This window comes from Myxocyprinus asiaticus, chromosome 12, assembly GCF_019703515.2.
Source record: "Myxocyprinus asiaticus isolate MX2 ecotype Aquarium Trade chromosome 12, UBuf_Myxa_2, whole genome shotgun sequence".
In the NCBI taxonomy this organism is placed as follows: Eukaryota; Metazoa; Chordata; class Actinopteri; order Cypriniformes; family Catostomidae; genus Myxocyprinus; species Myxocyprinus asiaticus.
Window position 1 is genome coordinate 30,204,162 of NC_059355.1, and position 25,048 is coordinate 30,229,209.

The 25,048-nt window shown below is 40.0% G+C and overlaps 1 protein-coding gene across 1 annotated transcript in view; it reads left to right on the forward strand.

Annotated features, from left to right (window-relative positions):
• The first annotated feature begins 777 nt into the window (after positions 1-777).
• The window catches only part of LOC127448779 (phosphatidylinositol 3-kinase regulatory subunit alpha-like), a 238,408-nt gene continuing 214,137 nt past the window's right edge, over positions 778-25,048 (forward strand). Inside the window, exon 1 of the mRNA XM_051711628.1 lies at positions 778-1,279. Within this exon, the coding sequence (XP_051567588.1) occupies positions 955-1,279 (325 nt within the window). The 5' untranslated portion in view covers positions 778-954. The remainder of the gene's footprint in view (positions 1,280-25,048) is intronic.

Sequence of the window (25,048 nt, forward strand, 5' to 3'; positions counted from 1 at the left end):
CTTCTTGCTTTGGACTACGTGCATCTTGTATTTCGGGCGGTTTTGCGAAGTGCGCCAGAAGGTAAGTTATGTATCACACAGTCGAGTTTCTGCACGCTGTACTCAAGTTGGCACTGTCCCAGTCACGCGCTGTAAATGAGACATGTATGTCCATGTCATTTGTCATTGCATTGTTCTGTATTTGAAACACAGACGTTGTGATGCTATGCTGTAACATGTAGATCTTGCACATATCTGTAATTGTATTACTGCTATGATGTAATATAGGGATTTTAGTGCAATACAAATGTTGTTATTATAAGTTTATTTAAGGAAGGATTTCTTATACTAACAGTACAATTAATGCTTTTAGGTTTTAAGGTCTTAATCAAGATGACCCCTGCTCTTGCGCTATCATTTGAAGAATAGACTGGCACTGCCCATGTTATTCTCTTTCTTACCACACCTGCAAAAGAAGAGAGAGGGTACTTCAATCAATGCATTATTTCTATCTGTGGACAAGTGCCAACGCTGCAGAACTTCCCAACGTCCTGGTTCCAGGTCACTGTGTCCCCAAATTTGAGCTTTCACTGTCCTGCACCGTCGCCTCACTATTCGTCCATTGCTTCATGGGGCTGTGTCTGTTTTGGCATTCTCTGACCTTGTTCCGTATCTTGGCACAGACTTTAAGAATTAATTTCACCCCCATGGTCTGACTAGTTGAATCTGTACTTTTATTTGTGGACCAAATTGAACTGCGCAATAACGGCCTCTGCCCGACACATGGTACTGTTGGATTTTTAACCATTTCAGGAAACCCTGCCAAATGTCAATGAGCTCTCAGGATTCAACCCAAGGGCTTTCCAATTGAGTTAGCACTAAGGATTGAAACCAAGGACTGACTGACGACATCCAAGGGCAGTTTAAGCATTAAAACACAGAAAACCCTTTTGAAGCTCATGTAAAGCACAAATCATGAGCTCTGACAGTTTCCAGTACCGTGCACTGTTTGAGTACAAACAGGAGCGGGGTGATGATATCTCCCTGCAGCCTGGGGATCTCCTCACAGTCAGCAAAATAACTTTGCTGTCACCCGATTACCAAGAGGGTGAGGAAAAGTGCCCAAAGGGCTGGCTGCATGGCACCAATGAACGCACTAAAGAGAAGGGCAACTTCCCTGGCACCTTTGTGGAGTATGTTGGGGTCGTGAGGGCAGGCCTTTCCTCAGGGAAGCCCTGGCCGAGACCTGTACCCCCAACGCCTGTGGGGCCCCAGCCCCCAGGGGCCTCTGCATCAGAAGGTGAGTGTTACTGTGTGTGTTTTGTGTATTGTACATGTTATGTTTATTATATGTTTAAAAAAAAATCCCTTGTACTGTACATTAGCCTAGCAATGCCTAGAATACTGTGTGTGTGTGTGTGTGTGTGTGTACATAAAATACACAAGAGAGTACACTGACAGTGCACAAATCATCATAAAATAAAATATTACCACATCTCTGTGGTATCCATAATGTTACACCCTCTATCCTGAGAGCAAGATGGCTAATTATCTCCTTTCTGCATTTGGATTAGGAAGCACAACCCTATATAATAAAACGCTCCACTTAAAATTTGAGAACATTGTGTGCAAACTTTCAAAAGAATCCCACTTGGAACTTTATCGGTACTTACAATGCTGAATTTTGGGGGGAAAAGATAAGAAGCACTTGCATAAATGCCACATTAAAATACATGACTGTATTTAAAATATTTAAATTGTGTAAAACTCTTTATGGGTCCTGTTTTGCCCCTGTGTGTCTGACCATGGTACAGTCTGCTCATGGGGGCATTCATATGCTAACTAGGTCAGACAGCCAACTCTGGTTATTCCAAGACTGCTGCTCTCTGATTGTCTAGAGTGCTTGTTTCTTTTACAGTGGAGGTTTTGGTCATCTTTATACTATTTATTTTTTATTCACTGTAGATCCTCTTTTAGTGACTTATTGAGTCCCTTTGTTGCAGCCAAGGTGCAGAGCTGGTCATAAACAACATGGCAAATCCATTCCTTAGCGTCAGGAGAGGCAAAAAACATGCAGTTCTCTTGAATAATTGATCACTGGTGAATTGGATGGCTGAGAGTCAGCCAATTATTAGACTCACCCCGTGCCAAGGGATGCTAAAGGAAAACTGACCAAACACTTAGCCTGATGTAGAGAATTTTATGAGGCTAGCAAATTTAAAGTTTACAGATCAAATGGGTAAGTGTTAGTGGAGGATGAAGGTTTTTAAATGAGACATTGATTTCTTCCTTGGAGCAGTGAATAGGGAACTATTGGTTGGCCCTAGCAGTACATCCAGACTCATAAATCATTGACAGTTTTGTCATTAACACTGATGTATTTTTATATTATTAAAGACAATTCTTCATATTATTAGAGCCTGGAAGTGTGTTTGGCCCACTGCAAAGTCAAACGATGGTCACACCTGATTTTAAGCATGCAAAATTATTTAGGATGCTGCAACTAATATGGGCAACCATGATATCATGCTTCATGGCTTTCCTGCCACAGTGCAAAGCATGCATCTTCTCTTTGTTATTGATTTTAACTTATCTTTTTTTTTAATCTGCAAAAATGACAGTTTCCTCAATGTTTGACTATTTTCAGCCAAGATATCAAGCTGTGACTTTTACATCCTCAATTGGTCAAACGTCTGTTTGCTATCAGAATTCACAGGTCAGAGTTCACCAAACTTGAAACTGTGTATGCAATGAAAAACAGGAGTTTTCTTTATATGCTTGTGTACTCTTGCATTAAATGGAAGTGAATGGATCACAAAATTTAGTGTGACCACCCCTTGACTAGTATGATAACAACTGTGGTAATCACCTGGAGAAAGAACTGCATATTTCACCACAGCTGAGTGTCATAGGCATTGGACTGACAATGTGTTAGTCAGTGTGTCAGATATGTCTTTGACATATGAAACCCTTAAATCAGCCAAAACACACCTAAGATTTGCATTCTTGCTCTGTGAGCATTGCGGTAGAGATGTCCCTGAGATGAGGGCCAAAACCACACATGCAGAGAGCAATGTCATCCTCTGCTGAACTTGAGCATTTTCTACAGAGACATCAGTAAGATCTGTACTCTGAGATGTATCCTTTTCCACACTGATTGATGCTGCGGCAGAGAAACATCTAGGCTTTTTTCACTCTTTGATTGCTCCGTCCAAACCAAAGTTCGATTCTACCATCCTGTTTACTACTGTAGCTGAATAATGACTCCTGAGGAGAAGATGCCAGCTTAACTATGAAAGTATTTGTCTTTTTGGATTTAGACATTGGAGTCTGTCTGCTGCAGAGACAACACCTCAACAAAGCCTACCTCCCAAGCATAGACAATAAACCTAAACCTAACCGATATTAAAATTGGAATTGCCATATCAAGCGTATCATTGTGTGGTGCATCTATGACACTTTTGCATGACATGTTGACTCTTGTGTACTTCTGGGCTTCTAACCAGGTCCTTCACGTTGCAAGTGCAATGCTCTATTAGTTTAGCTACAGTGCAACTTGGTCGTGTTAAAATAAGCTTGTAAATGTAGTTGGTTATGTAGTGCAAATGTTAAAATTAGTGCTGTCGATTTAATACATTAACTTTGTGTGATTTAATATTTTATGAAATATCGCGTAAAAAATTATTAAATTATTATATTGCTGTCAACTGCTTGTTCAATGATATGAGAATAAAACAAACAGTATATTTTTGCCACTTTTGGTATTGTATAATCAATGCTTTATTCTTCTGCCTCAATAAAGCAATTTATTTCAAACTGAATTTCAATCTGTATTATATATTTATCATAGGCCCTACATATTATATTTATAAATATTTTCATTATTATGTAATATTTATATGAATTATCTTTATTTTAGCCCTTTCTCAGCAAATAATGATTTATGCGATTAATTGCGAATAATTTGATTTTTGCTCCAATCTGGATTTTTACAGCCGATACCAATCACTGATCTTTTCACCTTTATCAGGATCTCTATCATAACTGGCTATATGTAAGCTTTCTGCACACTGGGCCTCATTCATGAAAATTTCGTAAATATACAAAAGAATTGGGAGTAATTTCTGCGTAAAATGGAGCTTCCTGAAAACTTTCTGCCGGATACACGAACACTTTGTACTCCCCAGATTTGTTAGTAGCCTACAAATTGTGTATGTTAGTGGATTCCAGACATTCGTAAATAGAGTGCGTGTGCATGTTCATTCACAATTATCATAATCCACGGCCATGAAAACGTCATATAAGGAAGGCTTCAGACTCGCTTGTACATGACAGTATGAAGCTTTTAACATACAACAGTAATAAACTTTTTTTTTCCTTTTTTTTTTTTTTTTTTAAATGGAGTGCATTCAAATCGTAAAACGTTGATTTAGCAAACACTAGCATCTAAAAATAAAATGAGGAACTAACAGGCATGTTTGCTGTCATCAGATGTTCTTTTGTGAATTAAATAGTCCAAGAGGTAAAAAAGAAAAAGAAAAAAGGTTTGACGAAGCTTTAGTGTAAAAAAAATTTCAGTTCATGCCGACAGGAGGATGTCCACCACCTTCTCTGGTTCAGTTGAGGGCATCGATCGCGTTATTGGAGAAACTTCTCGAGTAAATCCAAGAATGTGTAAAGTGATACACTTCCCTTGCAACAGGAACAATCTTCACAGAACTTGATAGAATGCTTAGGTCTTTCACTGAAACACTGTAAGATATTACAGGTTTAAAAGGTTATATTTTATTGTTTACGCACCTGCCTGTGATGTGTTCCTTTAGGGTTTTACCACTGACCATACGTCAACTGAACACGATTTACCGATGCCTAAACTAAATTATGGAATCGAAATAATAGAGCATATATCAAATAATAATAAAAAAAAGTCCAGTCAGTCACATTAGAGGGCATTATTATTTTTATCTCGAGAAAATCAAATGCAATCCCATGTCAAGAACTTTTTTTTTTAGTTTTTTTTTTGGGAAAAAACTATACTTTGAAAAAGTCCTTTGCTGCATATCATTGCCCCCTTCCGCATAACGCGGCGGCCCATGCGGCCCCATTTCACGGCCGGTTCTCCCAATGGCCAGTCTGCCACTGTTTCCCTGCCTTTTTATTTAGTTGGATGATTGTATTAATAGTTCACTTGTATTTTCCCTTGTTGCTGCTTGAACTTTAATGAGGGAACACACGCTTTCTGATGAGGGCAAGAGATGAAAGGAAAGCAGAGAAAGAGCGCATGTTTCTAGACTCTACAGGTGCTACTATTGTTAATGCCGTTTAATTGGGAAATATTTAATAAAGATTTTTGAAATACACCACATTTTGTAACACATTATAACTGAAATGCCTATGCCTGGCGGAGACTGAGAAGCTGCTGCCATGAACGATAATAAGGACCGTTTCACAGCTTGCGCTGTTTTTCCTTTGTCTTGTCGTGTGTGATGCGCCACATTAACTGTACAGTACACAAACTTTTCATATTCGCCATACCTCTCCCACTGCATCGTTATTAACAGCTGAATCAAGTTTGTTGTCTTACAACACTATGCCAGTATTCCCCACACTCCGTAATCCCATGACAGTGCTGCTGAAGTCTTAAAGGAGCCAGGCGTGTTTTGCGACATGAGCGATCAGTTTATGCGATCGGCCAAATTACTGATTGCCGATCGAGTCAAAGGAATTGAGTATTGGCCGATACGATCGGAGCATCCCTAATTCGATTAATTAGTCATGTAATTAATTAGATTAAAAACATTTAATCGATTGACAGCCCTAGTCAGGGCTCCAGACTGCGACTAATATGGTTGCAAATGTGACTAAAAATAAATGATTGCGACAAAAATGTAAAATCTAGTCTCCACTGGCGACAATCGGGATGTGTGTGTTCATATGCGGTTTCGTAAGATACACTATATTGCCAAAAGTATTCGTTCATCTGCCTTTAGATGCATATGAACTTAAGTGACATCCCATTCTTAATCCATAGGGTTTAATATGATGTCGGCCCACCCTTTGCAGCTATAACAGCTTCAACTCTTCTGGGAAGGCTTTCCACAAGGTTTTGGAGTGTGTTTATGGGAATTTTTGACCATTCTTCCAGAAGCGCATTTGTGAGGTCAGACACTGATGTTGGACGAGAAGGCCTGGCTCACAGTCTTCGCTCTAATTCATCCCAAAGGTGCTCTATCGGGTTGAGGTCAGGACTCTGTGCAGGCCAGTCAAGTTCTTCCACACCAAACTCGCTCATCCATGTCTTTATGGACCTTGCTTTGTGCACTGGTGCACAGTCATGTTGGAATAGGAAGGGGCCATCCCCAAACTGTTCCCACAAAGTTGGGAGCATGGAATTGTCCAAAATCTCTTGGTATACTGAAGCATTCAGAGTTCCTTTCACTGGAACTAAGGGGCCAAGCCCAGCTCCTGAAAAACAACCCCACACCATAATCCCCCCCTCCACCAAACTTCACAGTTGGCACAATGCAGTCAGACAAGTACCGTTCTCCTGGCAACCGCCAAACCCAGACTCGTCCATCAGATTGCCAGATGGAGAAGCGTGATTCGTCACTCCAGAGAACGTGTCTCCACTGCTCTAGAGTCCAGTGGCGGCGTGCTTTACACCACTGCATCCAACGCTTTGCATTGCACTTGGTGATGTATGGCTTGGATGCAGCTGCTCGGCCATGGAAACCCATTCCATGAAGCTCTCTACGCACTGTTCTTGAGCTAATCTGAAGGCCACATGAACTTTGGAGGTCTGTAGCGATTGACTCTGCAGAAAGTTGGCGACCTCTGCGCTCTATGCGCCTCAGCATCCGCTGACCCCGCTCTGTCATTTTACGTGGCCTACCACTTCGTGGCTGAGTTGCTGTCATTCCCAATCGCTTCCACTTTGTTATAATACCACTGACAGTTGACTGTGGAATATTTAGTAGCGAGGAAATTTCACGACTGGACTTGTTGCACAGGTGGCATCCTATCACAGTACCACGCTGGAATTCACTGAGCTCCTGAGAGCGGCCCATTCTTTCACAAATGTTTGTAGAAGCAGTCTGCATGCCTAGGTGCTTCATTTTATACACCTGTGGCCATGGAAGTGATTGGAACACCTGAATTCAATTATTTGGATGGGTGAGCGAATACTTTTGGCAATATAGTGTATCTTGTGAGTTATTCAATACATTTTTAGAACACGAACCAGTGTGTCTCGTGCCGCTTTTTACCCATTCTGTTTCTGATGAGCTCGCTGCACCGGACGCAACGACAAACCCAGCGCGAGAGAGTTGTGAACAAATTACTCTTGAACCGGGTCTTTTTCATGAATCACCCGAAAAGAACTGAGGGTTTCAACTCAGGAGCTCAGGCTAGCAGTTTGAATCAGATTCACTTTCTCAGCGAATCAGCCGTCAGTTAGCTCACAACTGGGAGCGCAGACATTTCAAAATAAGAGTCCCATGTGTATTTCGGGCTTCTTTATAATTAAAAGTCCCATATTGTGTACCACTTTTTTTTTCTTCTGGTAATTATTGATTAGGATTGGAGTAGCACAATAAACTGCATCTGGGATTTCATTCAGTTTGCACCCTTGTAGTCTCTGTGTGTGGGCCATCCGGTAACAATAACGAAAGACTAAGGCAATATTTTAAAACAATTTAAATTAATATATATATATATATATATATATATACACATACACTGGCAGCCAAAAGTTTGGAATAATGTACAGATTTTGCTGTTTCAGAAGGAAATTGGTGCTTTAATTCACCAAAGTGGCATTCAACTGATCACAAAGTATATTCAGGACACTACTGATGTAAAAAAAACAACAGCACCATCACTAATTTTTGATCAAATCTAGACAGGCCCCATTTCCAGCAGCCATCACTCCAACACCTTATCCTTGAGTAATCATGCTAAATTGCTAATTTGGTACTAGAAAATCACTTGTCATTATATCAAACACTGCTGAAAGCTGTTTGGTTCATTAAGTGAAACTTAACGTTGTCTTTTGTTTTTGAGTTGCCACAGTATGCAATAGACTGGCATGTCTTAAGATCAATATTAGGTCATAAATGGCAAAAAAAAGAACAGCTTTCTCTAGAAACTCATCAGTCAATCATTGTTTTGAGGAATGAAGGCTATACAATGCTTGAAATTGCCAGTAAACTGAAGATTTCATACAAAAGTGTACACTACAGTCTTCAAAGACAAAGGACAACTGGCTTTAACAAGGACAGAAAGAGATGTTGAATGCCAGATGCACAACTAAACAAGAGGATAAGTACATCAGAGTCTCTAGTTTGAGAAATAGATGCCTCACATGTCCTCAGCTGACAGCTTCATTGAATTCTACCCGCTCAACACTGGTTTCATGTACACCAGTAAAGAGAAGACTAAGGGGTGCAGGCCTTATGGGAAGAATTGCAAAGAAAAAGACACTTTTGAAACAGAAACAAAAAGAAAAGTTTAGAGTGGGCAAAGAAACACAGACACTGGACAACAGATAATTGGAAAAGAGTGTTATGGATCTTAACCCCATTGAGCTTTTGTGGGATCAGCTAGACTGTAAGGTGCGTGAGAAGTGCCCAGCAAGACAGCCACATCTATGGCAAGTGTTACAGGAATCGTGGGGTGAAATGCCAAGGATCTGCAAATCTGTCATTGCTGCATGTGGAGGATTTTTTGATGAGAACTCTTTGAAGTAGTTTAAGAAGTTCTGACATTTTTTTTCAAATTGTAACAGTAATTTTTCACATATTAAATGTCCTGACTATGCATAGTGATCAGTTGAATGCCTCGTTGGTGAATAAAAGTACCAATTTCTTTCCATAAGAGCAAAATCTGTACATTATTCCAAACATTTGGCTGCCAGTGTATATACATACAGTATATATAAAGTCAATCTTTTGACACTTAGGACAATTAAGGGACTTGTACACAACTATTACACATGGTGCAAACATTCATTGATGCTCAAGAAGACAACACACTACTATATGCTTGCTATACTTTGTAAATATCTGTAATGTAGATTCTGAAGAGCAGTACTAAATAAAAATAAAAATCTTATATTTGTATAAATTATGAAAGGGGTGTGAACATTTATGAGACAAAAGGGAATGCAAACTTACCTTCCCAACTATATACACCTGAGATGTGGGTTGGCACTGTTTTGGCAGCACGAGGGGGACCTACACAATATTAGGCAGGTGGTTTTAATGTTATGGCTGATCGGTGTATACTGTTTATTTAACCTTGATTAATGGATTATCAGCTGTCTTCGGATTTCTATCTTGTTTCTGAACAGAGCAAATCTGTGATTTGGTGACTAAAAACAGCCATTTGACTCCTTAATGTTTCAGTTTAGAAGCCAATGGCTCCCAAGTCATTTTTTTAGTCTGGAGCCCTGCTAGTTAAATTATATCACTTTACAAGTCATACACTATAGTAAACGTGTTCTGATGATCATAAGATAGCATTATGTGAGGAACAAAGTAAAAAGTAAGTGTCAATGAACTGCTAATATGCCATTTTACTCGTGATTTGTGTGAATGTGAATTAAGGTTATTGTTGTAGTGCCTCTAGAATAGCATTCGGCGTAAAACCTGTGCCAAGTCAAATCTGCGGATCACAGATCGTCTGCTGTGGTGACCCCTAATGGGAGCAGCCGAAAGAAGTTGTTGTGCCTCTAGAGTTCTCTACTCTATTGTGATATGTACAAAAAGCCATGTAAAAAACATTTAGCAAAAACGTAGGTAGTAACGTTACTCTATGAGACCAGGCTGCTGTTTTGGTAGTTACTTTAGATAGTTGTTTAAATGGATAATTTACCATCCAAGATTCTGCAAATGAGAGAACCGAGAGCTGCTTTGTATATTAGCCTAGTTTTATAAGGTCAGCAACCATCTCTTTCATTTTTGGCTCTTCTCTCATTCTCTCATTCCCTCTCTCTTGTCAACCTCTGCAGAGGCATCATTAGCATTTTATGTTCTGGCAGATTTGCTTCAGTGTTGCAGAAAGCATCCTACTCAGTTCCATTTTATTTAAAAACAGAAAAATGTCACATCTCTTTTGGATATCCAATTGGCTGTCAAGTGCAGTCTGCCCAGATGTTACATACCATAGCTGCTTTCTCTTTTTGCCTTTTTTCCACTGTAAAAATTAACAAGCTGAAATGTTCCATGTAATACTGAGGCAAAGATCAATTGTTTTTAGCTGCTCCCCAGCTCTGTGAAAGTGTCTGTCAAATCTTGCAATCTTCACATTCACCATTATCCTTTTTATTGACTCTAGATCGGGCTCCTTTGATCAGTGATGCCTGATTACGTAACTCTCGTTTCTCAAAGGCCTTGTGCAATTGTGTGGTTGATGAGGTATAGCTACTTTTGCTACCATGCTCTGATCAAGCACACAGTGATGTGTTAATAGATGAGTTGGAGAGCCATCAAGTGGGATGGTGTTTTTTTTTTGTTGCTTAAGACTCAGGAAGAGGCATGAGCAGCACTCGCTGGGTTCAATTTTTCAGTGGCAGTCGAACGTGCAGGTCAGGCATCAGGGCCGTATTTGTGGCTAGGTTTAATAAGGAACAGAGCAATGCCATAGGTGAGAGTGTGCAGTCCTCCATAGGTCATAGTGAGGACAAAAGACAACTCGAATCATAAAATGTACTGTATTTGTTTTTTCTATATTCTTAAAAACCTCAGCATGATATTAGAGTATATGAGGGCTGTGCAAACAGTGCTGTATACTCATTGGATATACAATCACACCAATCTGTTTAATACAAAGCAAAGAAAAACTGGCAATGGATGGTTTAGATGGTTTCTCAGACTAAAGTAGGTAATCAGTAATCAGATGACCTGTTTCTGTAAAGAACTAGTGTAATGGACTATTCTTTAATTTCCAATAATTCTATTAAAGGCCTTAGGATACTTTGGTTTTCTGCGTCCCATTACGTGTCGCACACGTCTTGTATGATGCAAATTCCGTCTGTAGGGCTTTACTGGTTGTTTAGATCAGTGTTACTATCAGAAATAATTAATAATTATTTCTGTAGTTATTAATCAATATTTAAATTAATTAATTGGATCTAACTCATTAAAACCTCATATAGGACTCCAGTAAATGTAGTGTGCTACGTTTAGGAGCAAGTTTGGTTATTAGCAATAATTAATAATTATCAAAGATAATTATTAATTATTAAAATCAATAGAACATTGATGAGAATCAATGTTAGCTTTTTTTTAATCCTTTAAAATCAACACTTATCAATTGTTAAAATCGAAGAAACATTAAAATTAACACTAGCTTATTGATCATTCTAATTCAATCAAAGATAATTATCAATTATCAAAAATCAATAGAATATTAATAAGGATTAACATTGACGGGGCACCACCCTGAAATCAGGGACTAATAACCGAATATTAGAACAGTCTCAATATTAGATTGTTTTTTAGGAAAATCGACATCCGAAGAATATCGATTTTCGAATAAAAAAACAATGAATGAAGGTTTGAATCCGAGCACTGACATCCCGTCAGCACGACACGGGCGTATGCAAAACAAACCAAAATACTTCTCTTTGTAATATAAACAAAGTTTATTTATGCAGTAATATCAATTAATAATTAATACAATGCAGTCAATAAACTTCCGACTTACAACTACAAACTAAACAGTGATATGATTAGATATGGAAATAAAAATAATCCTATAACACAAGGTGTGTGTGTGACAGTGTGTGTGTGTGTGTCAGTGTGGTTAGTGAGAGAGAGAGAGAGAGAGAGATGATTAAGTGACAGCCCGAAAGCTGATTTCGCGATAGCTGGAGATGAAGCAGCCGTGTTCATCACTCAGAGACGCGGTTTTACGAGTGGGGCTCGTAAAAGTCCCTTGTTATTTGACTCTTTAATGGATGAACTCAGTTGCTGTCTCACCCGCGATGGCGAAAATGCACAACAGTCCAATTTGGTTGGACTAAAATACAGCAAAACAAATTCGTGATAATTAATACCCTGAGTATTAATAATTAGCGGACATGGCGGTCCGTAAACTGTACAAGCAAAAACCTTGAAACACAAGAATAACACGCTATAATATTCTCTCTGCCCAGACGTAAACCTCTTACTTGAATCGCATGAGGACACAGGTAGAATGTGTTTTCCTCCGTCCTTTAACTTTGACCCGGTTTCTTGAGGCTCGTGTGATGACTAGAGCCGTTTCCTCGCGCTGTCGGCGGCCGGTACGGCTGTTGATTCTCGGCGGGCTGGCGGAGAACTCAGAAATGTCGACTTGATTGAAGATGGAAGAGAAATCTTTAATCTCTTCACTTCTGTAGGCCAACGGATGAAGATGCGAATTGCTCGGCGGTCTCCTTCGGATCCGTTAGAGTGTTTGGTTGAACACAGAGTAATCTCAACTCGTCCAGCGAGATGGAGATTGTATGGCTACAGTTTCAAGTCGGACATTACTTCCTTATGCCACGAGGTTACAAAAAGAGCAGCAAAAAGCTACGTCCGTATTCGGTGAACGAAGTAGCCGGAAGCCACTTTGGAAGCATTTCAGAATTATTTGAAGTCCTGATGATGTCATGTTCGAGGGACGTTCTGTTGTGTGCCTCATCCAATAGGAGTTGAGTGCTCGATCCTTTAGTGGGCAAGGCTTCATGGATCTGTAGTCTGTTTTGGACTCCCTTTGTTTGATTTTGGCACGATTTTATCAGTAAGATTTACGACTTAGAAGGAGGGGGCTTGAGGAATGTTTTTTATGACTGTTAGGCCTGCCTTTGTCTTCTATCTGAATACATGAGGCCCAACACGTCATTAGCACAGAACACACGGATTCTCCGTGTGCTGCCTACTTTCTACATGCAGAAAGTCTGCGTCATTACGCGTCAACAGTGCATGGTGTTGACTGTGCTAAAAGAGTATAACAAAGCAGTCGTTGTGTGCATGCATTGAACGCGTCAGAATGGGCTTGTCAAAAGAGTATAATTTTAAAGGCTGAGCACTTTACTAATTTAGAATCAAAAATTTGATGACCAACAATTACTGTTGTTTTTATCAAAATGACTGCTCCTTTTCTCTGTTTTACTCCGTTTGATTTTTGCAAAAAGTATTTGTATTTAACGTTTAACAGTGACGTCATCTTCAAAATGGTTGTCACTGACAAGGGTTCTTTGTACTCAAAGACTCCACTAATTGATAATGAAATTTGTTGTCAGCTATTTTTCATAATTGTTTATTTTATCGATTAGTTATTACAGCCCTAGACTAAAGTGTCTCTCATACCCTCCTTGAAGTACAGTAACATCACTCCGTGAAGCTGCAGGTTGCCTTGCTATAAAAACCACTGTGTTTAAGGCTCAGTATTGCAGCTTTCATTTATGGCCTTTGGCTCACTCAACTCTACTTGATTTGCTCTTGTGTAGTACTTTATGCTCTCATGTGACTGGGAGGTTCAGACTCGGCCAAAGCTCTGGCAGAACACTCGTTGGCTCCATTTTGCTCTGCTCGGTTTCATATTAGCTGCAAATGTGGTGGAGCAATCTCAAATACTTAACCTTTTTAAATTCTGATTTGTAACTTTACAGCATTATGTTGGATTTCTTAACCAAGTTGCCCTGCACAACCCAGGTGGACTTGGCCAATACGCAGTGGCGGCAATTTAAAAGCACACTAAAACTGAAATACAGCTTAATGTGCTGATAGCATAGCCAGTGTTAGGAAATATAGTAAATCAATGTAGATATTAGAAGGGATTTGTGCTTATTCTGCCTTGAATAGTTTAATTTTATAGTTTCAGAAAGAAAAGGCCAGTGTTCAGTGTGTCAATTTTGAGCGCTTAGATAAGCAGTGAATTGATTTGCTTGCAGCAGTAACCTAGGGCAGTAGTTCTCAACCTTTTTGACTCCATTGTCAGAGAAAATATTCAAACGGCCCCAGTGTAGGCTAATAGATATTCAGATTATAAGTTATAAGATATTTCCTCATACTTCTACTGTAATGGTGACAAAGCTTGTTTTTCAACATTTTTTTAATGTAAGAAACTACTAGCATAAATAGATTAAAACAGTTAATCATGATAAATTGTGATTTCAGAAATGTCTAGAACTGGATGTTCTTCATAAAATCAAACTGGTAAAGGGAGTTATTACATTATTATTATTATTATTTTTGCATTTTCAGTAATTTGAATTATACAAATTATAATAAAATTATTTAAAATAAAGGTAGATTAAGAGATTGAGGCCCCCTTGGAAGTGTGCTGAGGCCCCCTAGTGGGTCCCAATCCCCTGTTTGAGAACCACTGACCTAGGGGACCTAGCCTAGCCAGGTAATAAAAGCATTGATATTCATGAATACCAGTTGTAATGAGTCAACGGAGTTGAGATCCATATGCAGCTTTAAATAAACAATAAACGTAGTAATACAGACAGGCAGGGGTCAATCACCAGCAATAGTAATATCCAAGGCAATCCAGAGAGGTAGTCAATAAACAGGCAAGAGGTCAGGGCAGGCAGCAGACAATCACAGGTTATATCCAGGTAAACAAAGCAGTAACAGTAGGCTGGCAGCAACGGGTCGAAACAGGGTAAACAGTCCAGGATCATACACAGGTAAGGCAGTAAACTTATATAACGCTCAGAAATGTCAGCCAGGGCAAAACAAGACTTTGCAATGACAGAGAGTGAGAGTGAGTCTTAAATAGCTGAGTAAATGGGAAACAGGTGAGCAGGTAATCAATGCCAGGTACGGGGATTATGGGAAATGGAGTTCAGAGAGTTAAAGTCAATACTTAGGTGATGCCGCCCTCTGGTGGTGAGTGGAAGGAACTACAGAGGCGGGATTCGTGACAGACTTTTGTCGTAGTAGGTTGTGGCCATTTTAAAACTGCTCTCACCTTATCATCCATCGCCACGCACTCTGGGCTGATGGCATAGCCTAGAAACGCTACTGATGTCTGATGGAACTCACATTTCTCAGCCTTAGAGTACAGTTGATGGGTGATGAGGCGTTGCAGAACAGCTCGGACATGCTTGACATGCTCCTCGTAAGTATTAGAGTAGATGAGGATGTCATTGTAAACGATTACCCCTTGATTCAGCAAGTCTCGGAAGACATCATTGATGAATTCCTGGAACAATGATGGACTGTTGGCCAATCCGAAAGGCATGACCCTGTGCTGGTTGAGAAAGCTGTCTTCCACTCGTCCCCCTCACGAAATTTTACAGTGATTTCATTGAGACCATGATAATCAATGCATGGATGAAGCCCTCCTTTCTTTTTACTCACAAAGAAGAATCTGGCTGATGCTGGTGAGCATCCCTTGGAAAGTTCCTCTTCAATGTATGACTTCATGGCCTCGGACTCCGGTTTGGACAAGGGGAAAATTCTGCCTCGTGGAGGTGAGGAACCAGGTAGTAGTTCTATGGCACAGTCACTGGAGCGGTGAGGAAGTAGTTGCGAGGCTTTGGTTTTACTGACGGCTTCAACTAAGTCGGAATACTCAGGGGGTAGATTAGGAACTGTAGTAGACTCAACTTGCACAGCAGCGGCTCTAATATTCCTGGGAGAAATGGGCTTTAGGCAGGTGGAGAGGCAGGTACTATACCACTGGGTAACTTGCTGATCGCTCCACGAGATTTGAGGGTTGTGTTTTTGCAGCCAAGGTAGTCCTAAAATTACTGAGTAATGAGGTAATTGGATGATATATAGGCGAATAGACTCAGTATGCAGTGCTCTAACTTTTAGAATGATATCTTTGGTAGTGTGATGTACATGACAGTCACCAAGCGGGTGTCCGTCTAACGCTGCCACAGCCAAAAGAGTCACAGAGGTTAAGATGAATATTATGGGCTTTGGCGAAATCCTCGATGAAGTTGCCCGCTGCCCCAGAATCCAGCATGGCTGTAGTAGAGATAGACCTCCCCGAAAAGGTTAATGTCACAGGTACTTCAACACATGAAGTAGAGGGAATTAATGAACAGGAACTCACCATAGTGGGGTGATGCAGAGAAGGTCGGACTGGACAGGAAATCCATTGATGTCCAGCTTGACCACAGTACAGACACAGGTGCTGCTTAACGTGACGATCTCTCTCCACAGAGAGTAGGTGGGTGTGTCCAATGTGCATGGGTTCAGATTCACATGGGTTAAATGCAGCAGTAGGATGCTTTACAAGAGTGTTGGAGGGTTTACGTGCTCGGAGGAGGTTATCGATGCGTATGGTTAACTCGGTGAACTGATCCAAAGTCTTATCCTCGTCGTGACAAGCCAGCTCTGATTGAAGCTCTAAGTTCAATCCTTTCTGAAAAAGTAGCTTTAAAGTATCCTCCACCCATATGGTTTGAGCAGCAAGAGTACGGAAGTTGAGAGCATATTCTGCGGCAGGAGCATTACCTTTATGAAGAGAAAGCAGTTGATCTCCGGCATCTTTGCCTCCTACTGGATGTTCAAACACAGCACAAAATTGTTGGAGGAAGCAACTGAATGAAGGGAATGTTCTGTTGCCATTCCACACCACTGTAATCCAGTCCAATGCCTTACCGGTAAGCAGCGAACAAACAAAGGAAATGTGGCTCTCATCAGTGGGGTATAGTGTGGGTTGTTGTTTAACAAACAGAGAACATTTGAGCAGAAATCCCTTACATTTAGCTGGTGACCCATTTAATTTCTCAATGGGTTTGGTGTTGGTAAACGGAGGCTTTGCAAAGTCTTAACAAGCTCCTCTGTTAACGATGTCAGCCGGTCAAGCTGTTGGTGGTGTACGGCCAGTACATCCACTTGTGCTGAGACCTCGGTGGTTAGTTGCAGAAAAGCAGTTGGATCGGTTTGTGGCGAAGTCTTCTGTAATGATGAGTCAACGGAGTTGAGATCCATGTGCAGCTTTAATTACAATAAACGTAGTAATACAGACAGGCAGGGGTCAATCACCAGCAAAAGTAATATCCAAGGCAATCCAGAGAGGTAGTCAATAAACAGGCAAGAGGTCAGGGCAGGCGGCAGACAATCACAGGTTATATCCAGATAAACAAAGCAGTAACAGTAGGCAGGCAGCAACGGGTCAAAACAGGGTAAACAGTCCAGGATCATACACAGGTAAGGCAGTAAACTTAGATAACGCTCAGAAATGTCAGCCAGGGCAAAACAAGACTTTGCCAGGTACAGGAATTATGGAAAATGGAGTTCAGATAGTTAAAGTCAATACTCAGGTGATGGCGCCCTCTGGTGGTGAGTGGAAGGAACTACAGAGGCGGGATTCGTGGCACCAGTAACCATCGAGGTGAATTGGAATATGCATTGTGTAAAAAAGGAAAGGTATTTTCATTTTTTGTCCATTTACGTTAAAAATGGCTCACATTTTTTTTCCATTACGTGAACAATGTTGCTGTTAGGGTAAATAATGTACAGAGTTTGAAAGTAGACTGGTAGGTTGTGGAAAATTGCTTTGTTTGTAGTCATTATGGATAAAGGAACTATAAGGATCTACTAGATGAATTAAGTGTTTGTTTGTACTTGGATCAACTGATTGTCTAATAGAGATTGTACATTTTAAAGTTGAAAAAAGAGGTATACACAAATCCTAGCTTTTATTTTTGCATTGCCAAAACTTGAAACTGGCATGTAAGTACTTTTTCACATCATTTGTAATGCAGTAAGGCAGTCCCTGTTCATGCAGCTACTCAGCGTAGAAAGCTATCTGTCCCAGGGTGCATTTCTGCACTGACGTTTGAAAGATTTCGCATTAAGCATGACAAGGATTGGTACAGACCCTCTCAGTCATAAACAATGAGCATGTTTCTGTGAAAATCCATCTTCGCCATCCCACTCAGCACCATGCCAAGAGGACAAAAAGCCCGGTCTTTGTCTGCCATTTTATCCTGCTGTTGTGTTTTTTCAATCTCATTTGTTTTCCATGAAGCCCAGGGATGATGATAAACACTGCCTTTACTTGGGAGAACGTTGCTCCATAAATCTGTTTCTATCCTTATTTCTGTGCTGCGGCTCAGGATTGGAATGTGGTTTTCTGAAATCAGAGAGAGAAAAGCACAAGCCAGCTAAAACTGCTTCTCAGTGTTACACTTTCTCCATCTATTTATGAGCACCCATAAAGACCCATGCCTTTTATGTCCTTATTTTATGTCCCCTTCATCTGTGCATTTTAAATGCGACCGAAAGCCTCTCGATAAATTTGTCGCAGTATAATTTAACCAACGTAATATACCCAAGGATGTAAAATGCACTTGGGTAAAGTGCATGGCATGCTTCTTTTTATAAACAAGCGTTTGTGAGTCTTTGTTGACTCTATTTTTGCACAAGCACAGTATGGATTTAATTAAAACCCTTTAGTGTTACTAAAACCCTGTAGTGTTAGTACTATTAATTATTCCTCTATGGGGAATTCTGCGGTCAAAAGGTTAGTAGATAGAAACAAAAGAGGATTCTCACTCCTAGATACTGTGTATTCTCAAAATCAGGAAAAACAAACTTAATGGTGAAAGGGATTTTTTGTTTAAAATTAGCACTGTCAATCAATTAATTTTTGAATCAAATTATTTACTAAAAGGCAGAGTAATTAATCAAGTTAATCGCTGTGGCAGCGGGGGCGTGGTCGAGTGTCCGTCCGGAGAGAGAGAAAGCGGTAAGGGTGCTTACACCTGAGCTAAATTATGTCTAACACCTGCCTCTAATTCCAGTGAGCATGGGGAGAGCGGCATATAAACGGCCACGCCACCAACAGGGAGGTAGAGAGAGCCTGGCACAAGGGAGCCTGCAGTGCTCGTGGAAGCTGATGTGTTTGTTTGTGAAGCTAATGTGTTTGAGTGCCTACATGCCTCTGAGACTGTTGAGTTTGTGAAGCTGTAAAGCATTGAAGTGGCCGATTAAAAGCCTTACCTGAGTCTGGAAAAACCCGCTTTCCCGTTTTCCACGATCGCATAGATCAATATTTGCTGAGAAAGATCCTAAAATCAACATATAATTATCATGATCATAAATGTAATCTATAATAAATATAATAATTCTGTTAATTCAAAGACATTACGTTATTGTTGCAAACGAGTAAAGCATGTATTAGACAATACAAAAAGTGTCTTTAGAAATCAATATAATGTTTTTCCATATCATTGAACATAAGCCTATCACTGGCCTACAGTCAACAGCAATCCACTCTGCAATTCAGCTCGTCAATCTGTCCGAGGTAGACATGACTGTTCTCACAGGACATATTTTTGCATCCGCCTACATTATATTTATTGGTCAATGTATTGACCCGTTTCATGTGATGTCACTGTCTGACTGCGCCACCGCCATGTTTTTGACCAAAATTCCATATACCTTCAATGTGCTGTACTGTGGGATGCAACAAATGCCTTCTTCAGGAGTTAAAAGAAGCTCTTACATGTTTTTCTTGATATAGCTTCACAAGTGTTTTTCCATTCTTCGCCATTGTGTCCTCCCACCGATGGTTACAAATATGGCAGCTGTGAGGAACAAGTGACGTCACTGAAACAGGTCAATACATGCATCACGCGACTGCTTTTTGGAGTATCTAACTTTTGTTTGGTTGCATTTTACTGGTTTCGTGCAATAAAAATGGCATTTTTAGGATGTTGTGTCAGCTTACATGCAGTTAGAAACTTGAAAAACAAGACCCCTGAATTCGGTGGTGTGCTACGTCCAGTTGTCTTTGAACACCTCGAGACCCCTGAATTTGGAGTTGTGCTCCATCCAGTTGTCTTTGTATACAAGAACACGTTCTCGTTGCCTTTACAACTGCGAGTTACCTGTACAGAACATTCCTTATTACAGAATCTATCTACGGCCAGGGCATGATAATTTTTTAACGTGTTATTTTAGCCCTTGTTAAAAATGCTTTCTACAGTAATAAGAAAGCGGTTATTAGGTTGATTGCCCCCAAAAGTGTAAATACTGTGACTCTGTGTCGCTATCAAAACATTGCTCTGTTTGTCTGAGCATTCCGATGAGTTCAACGTAGCAACATTGGCTCAACCAATGGTGTAAGTTTGGGGCAGGACTAACAGTTTGCCCTACTAATAGCTGATGGGGAATGTTTGGGAACCCTGTTTGAAAACATTGATTGTTTTTGCAATTCCGTTTGGAGCTGCAATATACAGTTGTGCTCAAAAGTTTGCATACCCTGGCAGAAATTGTGAAATTTTGGCATTGATTTTGAAAATATGACTGATCATGCAAAAAAACTTTTATTTAAGGAAAGTGATCATATGAAGCCATTTATTATCACATAGTTTTTTGGCTCCTTTTGAAATCATAATGATAACAGAAATCACCCAAATGGCCCTGATCAAAAGTTTACATACCCTTGAATGTTTGGCCTTGTTACAGACACACAAGGTGACACACACAGGTTTAAATGGTAATTAAAATGTAATTTCCCACACCTGTGGCTTTTTAAATTGCAATTAGTGTCTGTGTATAAATAGTCAATGAGTTTGTTAGCTCTCACGTGGATGCACTGAACAGGCTAGATACCGAGCCATGGGGAGTAGAAAAGAACTGTCAAAAGACCTGCGTAACAAGGTAATGGAACTTTATAAAGATGGAAAAGGATCTAAAAAGATATCCAAAGCCTTGAAAATGCCAGTCAGTACTGTTCAATCACTTATTAAGAAGTGGAAAATTTGGGGATCTCTTGATACCAAGCCAAGAAAGATTTCAGCCACAACTGCTAGAAGAATTGTTCGGGATACAAAGAAAAACCCACAGGTAACCTCAGGAGAAATACAGGCTGCTCTGGAAAAAGATGGTGTGGTTGTTTCAAGGAGCACAATACGATGATACTTGAACAAAAATGAGCTGCATGGTCGAGTTGCCAGAAAGCAGCCTTTACTGCGCCAGTGCCTCAAAAAAGCCCATTTACAATATGCCCGACAACACCTTGACACGCCTCACAGCTTCTGGCACACTGTAATTTGTAACGAGACCAAAATATAGCTTTATGGTCACAACCATATGCACTATAGGCCTTTTTGACCCCTCTCCAAACAGGCCTATAGTGAAAAGAATACCATCCCCACTGTGAAGCATGTTGGTGGCTCACTGATGTTTTGGGGGTGTGTGAGCTCTAAAGGCACGGGGAATCTTGTGAAAATTTATGGCAAAATGAATGCAGCATGTTATCAGAAAATACTGGCAGACAATTTGCATTCTTCTGCACGAAAGCTGCGCATGGGACCCTCTTGGACTTTCCAGCACGACAATGACCCTAAGCACAAGGCCAAGTTGACCCTCCAGTGGTTACAGCAGAAAAAGTTGAAGGTTCTGGAGTGGCCATCACAGTCTCCTGACCTTAATATCATCGAGCCACCCTGGGCAGATCTCAAACGTGCGGTTCATGCAAGACGACCAAAGACTTTGCATGACCTGGAGGCATTTTGCCAAGACGAATGGGCAGCTATACCACCTGCAAGAATTTGGGGCCTCATAGACAACTATTACAAAAGACTGCACGCTGTCATTGATGCTAAAGGGGGCAATACACAGTATTAAGAACTAAGGGTATGCAGACTTTTGAACAGGGGTCATTTCATTGTTTTAATTGTTGCCATGTTTTGTTTTATGATTAGGCCATTCTGTTATAACCTACAGTTGAATATGAATCCCATAAGAAATAAAAGAAATGTGTTTTGCCTTCTCACTCATGTTTTCTTTAAAAATGGTACATATATTACCAATTCTCCAAAGGTATGCAGACTTTTGAGCACAACTGTATACAGTATATTTTAAATATACTGTGTAGCTTTACACACACAATAGGCCTTCATTTGTACCAGGACACAGCACTTCAGTGGAGTAGTGGTCTGGAATGTACATTTCCATTAGCATTAGATCTGCTGCGAATTGGTTTTGAACTCCGATGCATGCCTGGATGGTGAAATTTGCTTCAAGAAATGTAGACTGCAGGACCAATTCACTGGATGCTCCAGGCTCTGTTAAGAACTGTTCTTTTTATCAGTTCCCCATAAGAGTTTTGCAATGAGCCAGGGGTTAATATTTAAATCTTGGCCATTCTTGAAAATACCATGGACACTTCTGAAGAGAGAGAGAGAGAGAGAGAGAGAGAGAGAGAGAGAGAATAAGACAGTCAGAATTTAAGGTTTATCTTGGTTGAAATTCTGAAGTGTTCCTGCCTCTCAAGCTTTTACTGCTTTCCACATTCCTTACATTTGAATGCTCTTATTGTGTTGGCATTTAAGACCCAGAGGAATGTATGAACCCAGTATGCCAACTGTCAGCCGATGTCAGGAGAATAGAGCCCCTGTTTGGCTTTACAGCAGGGGGCTTGTGTTATACCAGTGTGGTTGGTGTGATGTGCTTTTGCATGTGTCCTGGGTGTCATACATACTGTAGATCAGTAAACATTTTTATCCAGCATTTTGAGCAACAAAAATGATGATGGTATGACTGACAGGACATGGTTTTATTTTTTCACACATGAATAATGTCACGAAAGTTGATTCTGATGTATGTTCATATGAGGGTTAGCTGTGGGAAAATAGATTTTGTGAGGGGAAATTGGTGACGCATGATGAGAAAAGTCTTTTGGACACCTTTTTGGAGAAGCAATTCTCAATCAGCCAAGGAGAACAAATAAAGCCTGCGCCACACTAGCTGATTTTTTTTCAGTGGTTTTCAGGTGTGAGCTTCATTAATAGCCGGCCAGGCGGAGTTAGATGAAGTGCGTATTAGCGTCTGTCAGCGGGAGGTCATTAATCACTTGACCTCCGGGACTCCCTGCTGAGTCAATGGCTTAAAAAACTAAAAAAAAAGAAAAAGAAAACACATCCAGCTTGCAAAAAACTAGGGATGAGCATTCATCAATAATTTGGTATTTGAATATTAAGCTCATAAAAAATGAATATTTGAATATTCTATTATTTAAATGAAGGTAATTAATGAGAAAGAGACGTTGTAAAATAATGTTTTTAGTCATAAAGTTTACATCACCATTTAAAAAAAAACAAGCTTCTAATTATATCCAAAACAAGCTTATATTATGTCCTGTGTTTTTATTTTTTAAATTTTTTTATATTTAAACAAGCAAAGCATGAAAACAAAAAAGTATAGAATGAAAGCATTTAAGCACGCAAAGCAAAGAAAAAGAAACCTATAATGAAGTAGACTGACGCAGTTAACGTACAGGATGAATATATACACTCAGCATATAATAGTTATGTTTATATTTTATCTCATATTTTTATTGAGAAAAACAAGCATATCCACATACTCAGTAAACTATACTCATGTATACACACCAGTTTAAATGATGGAATGTCCCTTACATCAGCTAGCAAAGTCTTTCTTGGATGACATATTTGTTGTTTACAGAAGCGTCGTGGGGATTAGGTTGTTACGGGGATGCTGCTTTCTGACGAGCTGCACATATATATGGGAGTAAAGTGTACAACACTTATTCAGTACATTTAAACAGAAACCCAGCTTTCTCGCAGTAGGCCACATTCTCACAATAACCCACTTTTTTGGTGTCCAAACGTACTGACAGAACGGTTTGCTCATCAAATGTGATCAGCTTATGTCCACACTCAACAGCGCCACCCAGTGCATTGTTATAACTGCCAGTTTTAGTTTGTGTGTTCAGGATTTAACATGCATCTCACTGTATATATGGCCAGCAAAGCAAAACTTTGCGATATTCGAATAGTATTTTTACTTTTCGAATAATTATTGCAGAACGAATTCTCGAGTATTCGACTACTCGTGCACATCCCTAGACAAAACGCCAAGCTGATCTGAACGTTTTTATTGCACTCAGCTGCATATCATCACAAACACTGATTGTAATCCATAGTGATTCTGTCACCAAGCATTTTTCCTGCCTTTTTTTCTACATTAAAATGACATCAGAAAGCGGAGGCACAACAGTCTGTCTTTATTTAACATAATTTCTTTACTCATTAAAAGCTGCATTTTTATGTGTTCCACAACAATCCTCGAAGGTATAATCGCACAATCATGCACTTTTCAAGTTACTCCATGAATTACATCCTAAGGGAACCTCATACTTTTTCTCCATTAGTTCAATTCGTATGGCATATACGAACACTGCAATCGCACTTGGATTCACACCAGAACAATCGGTCTGATATCACCTGGACGGGGAAGAAATCTGTAGGTCAGCTCATCACTGTAATTCATCATCAAAATGCGGCTATAGAATTTTGGTGACTATTTTAGATATAGGTCTATCTCCACGATCGTTTCTCTTTTGAAAAGCAGCAGAACAGATACAGGTAGGGTGGTGTCAGCAACATTTTGACAGATGAAACGTGGCTTCATTCTTTCTTTGTGTATGTGTGTGTGCAAGTATGCGGGCATGAGAGAAAGCTAGAGATAAAGCTCTGTGACCATGAGAACAAGTACTTTTCAATGTAGAAATATTGCAAAAGAAACTAATGACGTAAAAAATTATCACAGCGGAAATTATACAGTTTTGGTCTGTTTTTAAATAATACCTTGTGAAAGCGAATCGAACCATGAAGAAAATGCAAAACAAAATCGATTTGTTTTGGAACAAATCAAGCAAGCTACATGTCTGAAAATGCCCTTAATTACTCTATTACAATTGTTTATGCTCAAGTGGTACTCCAGTTATTATTTTGGTGAGTTCCACATGACAGGGAATCAGAGAGACAGAGAGAGAGAGAGAGAGAGTTGCGGTGAGTTGGTATGTTTGTCACCCCTCCACCATTTTGTATCGGCAAGTGTGTCATACCTCTGACTGAAGAGAGGGAGATCTCAGTAAAACAGTCCACATGTGTGACACCCTTGGCCAAAGTCGAGTTGTTTGGAGTCTGCTTGTGTGGTGCCGGCTTAACATCTCTGAAGGACATCAGAAGTTCAAGAGGTGAGTTCTGCATTGTACCTCTTTCATAAAGTAAAACTCCAAGCATTCCAAGTTCATGGTCAAGTTATTTTTCTACTTGTTTTTCCCATATCATTCTTGTCATCTTTTCCACCATGCT